Source organism: Vigna unguiculata, unplaced genomic scaffold (genome assembly GCF_004118075.2).
Source record: "Vigna unguiculata cultivar IT97K-499-35 unplaced genomic scaffold, ASM411807v1 contig_124, whole genome shotgun sequence".
Lineage (NCBI taxonomy): Eukaryota > Viridiplantae > Streptophyta > Magnoliopsida > Fabales > Fabaceae > Vigna > Vigna unguiculata.
Window position 1 is genome coordinate 31,142 of NW_021010829.1, and position 10,444 is coordinate 41,585.

The window sequence follows — 10,444 nt, forward strand, 5'->3', positions numbered from 1 at the left end:
CTTTCATTTTTTGACACATTTACCTATGTTGCCAGTAGCGTGGATCTGGCTTTCACTTCCAATTTAATATTTAAATGCTTGTGTTGTCATTAGCGTGAGTTCAAACCATTTTTTTAATAACTTATTTGAACTTAGGTTGGACCCTCTCTTATTAAATTTATAATCATTCTAAATACAAATTAATAATAATAGAATCTCAAGTCATTTTAAACAATAATTAATATCCAACCAAATTATATTTTCGTTTATAATTAAGATATATATTTAGGAAGTGCAATTCCAAGTTATAAACTAAAATATACTAGCAACATAGGAACCAAAAATAGAGCAATTGATTCAAAATCAGTGCAATTCGGTTCAAAAATAATGCAATTCAGTTCAAAATTAGTGCAATTCAGTTCAAAATCAGTGCAATTTGGTTCAAAAACAATGTAGTTAAGTTCAAAAGTAGTGCAGTTCAGTTAAAAAATAGTGTAGTTCAGTTCAAAAATAGTGCAGCTCAGCTCAAATGTAGTGCAGTTCATAAAACAGTTCAGTTCATATTATAGTGCAGTTCAGTTCAATTCAGTTTATTAGAAAAAAAACAGTGCAGTTCAGTTCGCCTTAACTGAGGGAGCAATTTGAAATTTGTGTTTTTTCAAGCAGTGTACTCAGAGAGGTTGGATATATACAATTTTTGTTTAAATACACTTTTTGATTGCCCACACTTTTTAGGCTAGTTTAGATATCTTAGTTTTCGATATATATTACTTTATATTTTAATAAAATTAAATTGTAGAAGCTAAATATGTACTAAACTATAACAATAAAAACTTTATAAATTGAAACCTTACTACTAACTAGTATTATAAAAAAACACGTGTTATTTAATCTCAAAATATTAAGAAATTCAACTTAAGTTAGCCTAAGACAACCCCTCCTAAATTTTTTGTTACACTATAGTTTTTTTATAATATATTTAAGTAATTATATTTTCTTATAAAAAAATCTAGGCATATTAAAATTCATTATTTTAGTACATCAAATTAAAAGATGAGGATATAAAAAATTTGTTTTAGAATACTAAAACAAATTTTATTGAATATCAAATTTAATATGTTGATTATCTAATTTTACCTTCTAAAATTTGATAACAATATACAACAAAATCCTTCACCATCTTCTCTATTTGCTCGCTCTAGAGCCTCTTCAAATCTTTTCCCTTCTTCTCTCCATTTTCTTCTACTTTTGACGTGGATTATCGTTCTCATCTCTTTTTCTCTTGTGAAGGTAGAGAACACAAAATGGTGATGAAGAGCAAGAGTAAGAAAACCCAATCCCTGTTCTTTGATATCAGTAGTGTGCAATGATTTTAATTGTTTATTTTTTTATTATTGTTGTGAACTTTTTGGGTTGCAGAGATTAAGAGTAAGAGGGTTTCGTTGAAGAAGAAGTACAAGGTGATACGGAAGGTGAAAGAGCACAACAGAAAAAAAGCGAAGGAAGCGAAGAAGCTTAGGTTGAGTGGGAAAAATAAGGTTGAGAAGGATCCTGGTATTCCCAACAATTGGCCTTTTAAGGAACACGAACTCAAAGCCCTTGAAGCTCGAATGACGAAGGCCATTGAGGAATTGGAACAAAAGAAAGCCGAACACAAGGAGAGGGTAATTGTTTTATCATTATTCAACTCCCATTTCTTGAATTATTTCTATCGTTGGTTGATTATGTTTATTATGATTTGTTATGTTACATGATCAGCTAAATGAATGAATAAATAAAAAATGTCGGTAGAAGTTTTATGTAAACCTTGTTCCTGTAGAAAGTTCTTCATGGTCAGGAAAAAAGATATATGATTGAAGATAATGAGGGTGCTTGACTATTGGTATATTAAAATGTGTTTGTATTGTTGTATTAGTGAAGATTGACTCTTGTTACGAAGAAAACAATCCTTTGTGATTTCTGTTTTCCTTGCTGTTAGGAACTTACTGTTCATTACTTGTTTCAGGCTCGTAGAAGAAAATTGGGCTTGCTAGAGGAGGAATATGACTCTAAGTTGCTAGAGGATTCTAATAAAAATACTAATGATTTTGATAATGCTGCAAAGACCAGAGGTGTGCATTTGTGTTGTCTTTCTAATAACTCTAAAATATCATATACATATTTTCCTACCTTTCTTTTTCTATTTGTTAGCAAATCTTTTTAAATCTCATGTATATAACCATATTCACCCACGTAAGAAATTGTATATCTTTCAATAAATCAATTTAACAAATAATAATCATATATAACTCATTTATAGTGCAATAATTACTTTATATATCCTTCAAAATAATCTCTTATCTTTCATATTCTAAAACATCATTTAAATAAAATAAATCTTTTAAAACAATAAACCATTACGTTTCTTATAATAAATTTCTAAATAAATACTTTTTAAATAATTAATGGTCACATCAAAATATTTAACATCTTTTAACAATATCTCATAATATTTAATGACATATATCTAATATCTTTTTAATTAAATAATTTTTAAACCATCACTACAAGAAATCAAGTTATTAGAGTCCCAATAAAACCCTTCCAAAATCCAAAAACGGACGCTATCCAAAATTTGCGTACGACTCAGAGCAGACTCAAAAAAGAGACGGCCTATCCCATTGAAAAGTGACTCTTTCATTTTTCGACACATTTACCTATGTTGCCAGTAGCGTGGGTCAGGCCCTCACTTCCAATTTAATATTTAAATGTTTGTGTTGTCAATAACGTGAGTTCTAACCTTTTTTTTAATAACTTATTTGAACTTAGGTTGGACCCTCTCTTATTAAATTTATAATCATTCTAAATACAAATTAATAATAATAGAATCTCAAGTCATTTTAAACATAAATTAATATCCAACCAAACTATATTTTCATTCATAATTAAGATATATATTTAGGAAGTGCAATTCCAAGTTATAAACTAAAATATACTAGCAACATTGGAACCAAAAATAGAGCAATTGATTCAAAATCAGTGCAATTCGGTTCAAAAATAGTGCAATTCAGTTCCAAATTAGTGCAATTTAGTTCAAAATCAGTGCAATTTGGTTCAAAAATAATGTAGTTAAGTTCAAAATTAGTGCAGTTCAGTTAAAAAATAGTGTAGTTCAATTCAAAAATAGTGCAGCTCAGCTCAAATGTAGTGTAGTTCATAAAAGAGTTCAGTTCGTATTATAGTGCAGTTCAGTTCAATTCAGTTAATTAGAAAAAAAAACAGTGCAGTTCAGTTCGCCTTAACTGAGGGAGCAATTTGAAATTTGTGTTTTTTCAAGCAGTGTAGTCAGAGAGGTTGGATATATACAATTTTTAGGTTTAAATACGCTTTTGGATTGCCCACACTTTTTAGGCTAGTTTAGATATCTTAGTTTTGGATATATATTACTTTATATTTTAATAAAATTAAATTGTAGAAGCTAAATATGTACTAAAGTATAAGAATAAAAACTTTATACATTGAAACCTTACTACTAACTAGTATTTATCAAAAAACACGTGTTATTTTATCTCAAAATATTAACAAATTCAGCTTAAGTTAGCCTAGGAAAACCCTCCTAAATTTTTTGTTACAATATAGTTTTTTTATAATATATTTAAGTAATTATATTTTCTTATAAAAAAATCTAGGCATATTAAAATTCATTATTTTAGTATATCAAATTAAAAGATGAGGATATAAAAAATTTGTTTTAAAATACTAAAACAAATTTTATTGAATATCAAATTTAATATGTTGATTATCTAATTTTACCTTCTAAAATTTGATAACAATATACAACAACTCCTTCACCCTCTTCTCTATTTGCTCGCTCCAGAGCCTCTTCAAATCTTTTCCCTTCTTCTCTCCGTTTTCTACTACTTTTGACGTGGATTATCGTTCTCATCTCTTTTTCTCTTGTGAAGGTAGAGAACACAAAATGGTGATGAAGAGCAAGAGTAAGAAAACCCAATCCCTGTTCTTTGATATCAATAGTGTGCAATGATTTTAATTGTTTATTTTTTTATTATTGTTGTGAACTTTTTGGGTTGTAGAAATTAAGAGTAAGAGGGTTTCGTTGAAGAAGAAGTACAAGGTGATACGGAAGGTGAAAGACCACAACAGAAAAAAAAGCAAAGGAAGCGAAGAAGCTTAGGCTGAGTGGGAACAATAAGGTTGAGAAGGATCCTGGTATTCCCAACAATTGGCCTTTTAAGGAACAGGAACTCAAAGTCGTTGAAGCTCGAAGGACGAAGGCCATTGAGGAATTGGAGCAAAAGAAAGTCGAACGCAAGGAGAGGGTAATTGTTTTATCATTATTCAACTCCCATTTCATGAATTATTTCTATCGTTGGTTCATTATGTTTATTATGATTTCTTATGTTACATGATCAGCTAAATGAATGAATAAATAAAAAATGTCTGTAGAAGTTTTATGTAAACCTTGTTCCTGTAGAAAGTTCTTCATGGACAGGAAGAAAGATATATGATAGAAGATAATGAGGGTGCTTGACTATTGGTATATTAAAATGTTTTTGTATTATTGTATTAATGAAGATTGACTCTTGCTACGAAGAAAACAGTCCTTTGTGATTTTTGTTTTCCTTGCAGTTAGGAACTTACTATTCATTACTTGTTTCAGGCTCGTAGAAGAAAATTGGGTTTGCTAGAGGAGGAATATGACTCTAAGTTGCTAGAGGATTCTAATAAAAATACTAATGATCTTGATAATGCTGCAAAGACCAGAGGTGTGCATTTGTGTTGTCTTTCTAATAACTCTAAAATATCATATACATATTTTCCTACCTTTCTTTTTCTATTTCTTAGGAAATCTTTTTAAATCTCATGTATATTACCATATTCACCCACGTAAGAAATCGTATATCTTTTCAATAAATCCATTTAACAAATAATCATCATATGTAACTCATTTATAGTGCAATAATTACTTTATATATCCTTCAAACTAATCTCTTATCTTTCATATTCTAAAACATCATTTAAATAAAATAAATCTTTTAAAACAATAAACCATTACGTTTCTTATAATAAATTTCTAAATAAATACTTTTTAAATAATTAATGGTCACATCAAAATATTTAACATCTTTTAACAATATCTCATAATATTTAATGACATATATCTAATATCTTTTTAATTAAATAGTTTTTAAACCATCACTACAAGAAATCAAGTTATTAGAGTCCCAATATAACCCTTCCAAAATCCAAAAACAGACGCTATCCAAAATTTGCGTGCGAATAAGAGCGGACTCAAAAAAGAGACGGCCTATCCCATTGAAAAGTGACTCTTTCATTTTTGACACATTTACCTATGTTGCCAGTAGCGTGGGTCTGGCTTTCACTTCCAATTTAATATTTAAATGCTTGTGTTGTCATTAGCGTGAGTTCAAACCATTTTTTTTAATAACTTATTTGAACTTAGGTTGGACCCTCTCTTATTAAATTTATAATCATTCTAAATACAAATTAATAATAATAGAATCTCAAGTCATTTTAAACAATAATTAATATCCAACCAAATTATATTTTCGTTTATAATTAAGATATATATTTAGGAAGTGCAATTCCAAGTTATAAACTAAAATATACTAGCAACATAGGAACCAAAAATAGAGCAATTGATTCAAAATCAGTGCAATTCGGTTCAAAAATAGTGCAATTCAGTTCAAAATTAGTGCAATTCAGTTCAAAATCAGTGCAATTTGGTTCAAAAACAATGTAGTTAAGTTCAAAAGTAGTGCAGTTCAGTTAAAAAATAGTGTAGTTCAGTTCAAAAATAGTGCAGCTCAGCTCAAATGTAGTGTAGTTCATAAAAGAGTTCAGTTCGTATTATAGTGCAGTTCAGTTCAATTCAGTTAATTAGAAAAAAAATAGTGCAGTTCAGTTCGCCTTAACTGAGGGAGCAATTTGAAATTTGTGTTTTTTCAAGCAGTGTAGTCAGAGAGGTTGGATATATACAATTTTTAGGTTTAAATACGCTTTTGGATTGCCCACACTTTTTAGGCTAGTTTAGATATCTTAGTTTTGGATATATATTACTTTATATTTTAATAAAATTAAATTGTAGAAGCTAAATATGTAGTAAACTATAAGAATAAAAACTTTATACATTGAAACCTTACTACTAACTAGTATTTATCAAAAAACACGTGTTATTTTATCTCAAAATATTAACAAATTCAGCTTAAGTTAGCCTAGGAAAACCCTCCTAAATTTTTTGTTACAATATAGTTTTTTATAATATATTTAAGTAATTATATTTTCTTATAAAAAAATCTAGGCATATTAAAATTCATTATTTTAGTATATCAAATTAAAAGATGAGGATATAAAAAATTTGTTTTAAAATACTAAAACAAATTTTATTGAATATCAAATTTAATATGTTGATTATCTAATTTTACCTTCTAAAATTTGATAACAATATACAACAACTCCTTCACCCTCTTCTCTATTTGCTCGCTCCAGAGCCTCTTCAAATCTTTTCCCTTCTTCTCTCCGTTTTCTACTACTTTTGACGTGGATTATCGTTCTCATCTCTTTTTCTCTTGTGAAGGTAGAGAACACAAAATGGTGATGAAGAGCAAGAGTAAGAAAACCCAATCCCTGTTCTTTGATATCAATAGTGTGCAATGATTTTAATTGTTTATTTTTTTATTATTGTTGTGAACTTTTTGGGTTGTAGAAATTAAGAGTAAGAGGGTTTCGTTGAAGAAGAAGTACAAGGTGATACGGAAGGTGAAAGACCACAACAGAAAAAAAGCAAAGGAAGCGAAGAAGCTTAGGCTTAGTGGGAACAATAAGGTTGAGAAGGATCCTGGTATTCCCAACAATTGGCCTTTTAAGGAACAGGAACTCAAAGTCGTTGAAGCTCGAAGGACGAAGGCCATTGAGGAATTCGAGCAAAAGACAGCCGAACGCAAGGAGAGGGTAATTGTTTTATGATTATTTAACTCTCATTTCATGAATTATTTCTATTTGTTGGTTGATTATGTTTATTATGATTTGTTATGTTACATAATCAGCTAAATGAATGAATAAATAAAAAATGTCGGTAGAAGTTTTATGTAAACCTTGTTCCTGTAGAAAGTTCTTCGTCGACAGGAAGAAAGATATATGATAGAAGATAATGAGGGTGCTTGACTATTGGTATATTAAAATGTTTTTGTATTATTGTATTAGTGAAGATTGACTATTGCTACGAAGAAAGCAGTCCTTTATGATTTTTGTTTTCCTTGCAGTTAGGAACTTACTATTCATTACTTGTTTCAGGCTTGTAGAAGAAAATTGGGCTTGCTAGAGGAGGAATATGACTCTAAGTTGCTAGAGGATTCTAATAAAGATACTAATGATTTTGGTAATGCTGCAAAGACTAGAGGTGTGCATTTGTGTTGTCTTTCTAATAACTCTAAAATATCATATACATATTTTCCTACCTTTCTTTTTCTATTTCTTAGGAAATCTTTTTAAATCTCATGTATATAACCATATTCACCCACGTAAGAAATCGTATATCTTTCCAATAAATCCATTTAAAAAATAATCATCATATGTAACTCATTTATAGTACAATAATTACTTTATATATCCTTCAAAGTAATCTCTTATCTTTCATATTCTAAAACATCATTTAAATAAAATAAATCTTTTAAAATAATAAACCATTACGTTTCTTATAATAACTTTCTAAATAAATACTTTTTAAATAATTAATGGTCACATAAAAATATTTAACATCTTTTAACAATATCTCATTATATTTAATGACATATATCTAATATCTTTTTAATTAAATAATTTTTAGACCATCAATACAAGAAATCAAGTGATTAGAGTCCCGATAAAACCCTTCCAAAATCCAAAAACGGACGCTATCCAAAATTTGCGTGCTAATAAGAGCGGACTCAATAAAGAGACGGCCTATCCCATGGAAAAGTGACTCTTTCATTTTTTGACACATTTACCTATGTTGCCAGTAGCGTGGGTCAGGCCCTCACTTCCAATTTAATATTTAAATGTTTGTGTTGTCAATAGCGTGAGTTCTAACCTTTTTTTTAAATAATTTATTTGAACTTAGGTTTGGACCCTCTCTTATTAAATTTATAATCATTCTAAATACAAAGTAATAATAATAGAATCTCAAGTCATTTTAAACATAAATTAATATCCACCCAAATTATATTTTCATTTATAATTAAGATATATATTTAGAAAGTGCAATTCCAAGTTATAAACTAAAATATACTAGCAACATAGGAACTAAAAATAGAGCAATTGATTCAAAATCAGTGCAATTCGGTTCAAAAATAGTGCAATTCAGTTCAAAATTAGTGCAATTCAGTTCAAAATTAGTGCAATTTGGTTCAAAAACAATGTAGTTAAGTTCAAAAGTAGTGCAGTTCAGTTAAAAAATACTGTAGTTTGGTTCTAAAATAGTGCAGCACAGTTCAAATGTAGTGCAGTTCATAAAACACTTCAATTTATAATAGTTCAGTTCATATTATAGTGCAGTTCAGTTCAATACAATTTATTAGATAAAAAAAAACAGTGCAGTTCAGTTCGCTTTAACTGAGGGAGCAATTTAAAATTTGTGTTTTTTCAAGCAGTGTAGTCAGAGAGGTTGGATATATACAATTTTTAGGTTTAAATACGCTTTTTGATTGCCCACACTTTTTAGGCTAGTTCAGATATCTGAGTTTTCGATATATATTACTTTATATTTTAATAAAATTAAACTATAGAAGCTAAATATGTACTAAACTATAATAATAAAAACTTTATAAATTGAAACCTTACTACTAACTGGTATTATCAAAAAACACGTGTTATTTAATCTCAAAATGTTAACAATTTCAGCTTAAGTTAGTCTAAGAAAACCCCTCCTAAATTTTTTGTTACAATATAGTTCTTTTATAATATATTTAAGTAATTATATTTTCTTACGAAAAAATCTAGGCATATTAAAATTCATTATTTTAGTATATCAAATTAAAGATGAGGATATAAAAAATTTGTTTTAAAATACTAAAACAAATTTTATTGAATATCAAATTTAATATGTTGATTATCTAATTTTACCTTCTAAAATTTGATAACAATACACAACAACTCCATCACCTTCTTCTCTATTTGCTCGCTCCAGAGCCTCTTCAAATCTTTTGCCTTCTTCTCTCCCTTTTCTACTACTTTTGACGTGGATTATCGTTCTCATCTCTTTTTCTCTTGTAAAGGTAGAGAACACAAAATGGTGACGAAGATCAAGAGTAAGAAAACCCAATCCATGTTCTTTGATATCAGTAGTGTGCAATGATTTTAATTGTTTATTTTTTTATTATTGTTGTGAACTTTTTGGGTTGCAGAGAGGAAGAGTAAGAGGGTTTCGTTGAAGAAGCAGCACAAGGTGATACGGAAGGTGAAAGAGCAGAACAGAAAAAAAAGCGAAGGAAGAGAAGAAGCTTAGGCTGAGTGGGAAAAATAAGGTGAGAAGGATCCTGGTATTCCCAACAATTGGCCTTTTAAGGAACAAGAACTCAAAGCCCTTGAAGCTCGAAGGACGAAGGCCATTGAGGAATTGGAGCAAAAGAAAGTCGAACGCAAGGAGAGGGTAATTGTTTTATCATTATTCAACTCCCATTTCATGAATTATTTCTATCGTTGGTTCATTATGTTTATTATGATTTCTTATGTTACATGATCAGCTAAATGAATGAATAAATAAAAAATGTCAGTAGAAGTTTTATGTAAACCTTGTTCCTGTAGAAAGTTCTTCATGGACAGGAAGAAAGATATATGATAGAAGATAATGAGGGTGCTTGACTATTGGTATATTAAAATGTTTTGTATTATTGTATTAATGAAGATTGAATCTTGCTACGAAGAAAACAGTCCTTTGTGATTTTTGTTTTCCTTGCAGTTAGGAACTTACTATTCATTACTTGTTTCAGGCTCGTAGAAGAAAATTGGGTTTGCTAGAGGGGGAATATGACTCTAAGTTGCTAGAGGATTCTAATAAAAATACTAATGATCTTGATAATGCTGCAAAGACCAGAGGTGTGCATTTGTGTTGTCTTTCTAATAACTCTAAAATATCATATACATATTTTCCTACCTTTCTTTTTCTATTTCTTAGGAAATCTTTTTAAATCTCATGTATATTACCATATTCACCCACGTAAGAAATCGTATATCTTTTCAATAATCCATTTAACAAATAATCATCATATGTAACTCATTTATAGTGCAATAATTACTTTATATATCCTTCAAAATAATCTCTTATCTTTCATATTCTAAAACATCATTTAAATAAAATAAATCTTTTAAAATAATAAACCATTACGTTTCTTATAATAACTTTCTAAATAAATACTTTTTAAATAATTAATGGTCACATAAAAATATTTAACATCTTTTAACAATATCT

The 10,444-nt window shown here is 28.7% G+C and overlaps 1 protein-coding gene across 1 annotated transcript; it reads left to right on the top strand.

The window, feature by feature from the left end:
• Nucleotides 1-1,283: 1,283 nt before the first annotated feature.
• LOC114171175 (guanine nucleotide-binding protein-like NSN1) lies at nt 1,284-9,625 on the top strand (the record flags this gene model as incomplete). The annotated part of the gene is made up of 7 exons (XM_028056382.1): nt 1,284-1,302; nt 1,399-1,643; nt 1,985-2,090; nt 6,707-6,951; nt 7,294-7,399; nt 9,381-9,433; nt 9,542-9,625. Coding segments are annotated over exons 1-7 (858 nt in total), but the record flags the coding sequence as incomplete, so codon positions are not given.
• Between the last annotated feature and the right edge of the window lie 819 nt (nt 9,626-10,444).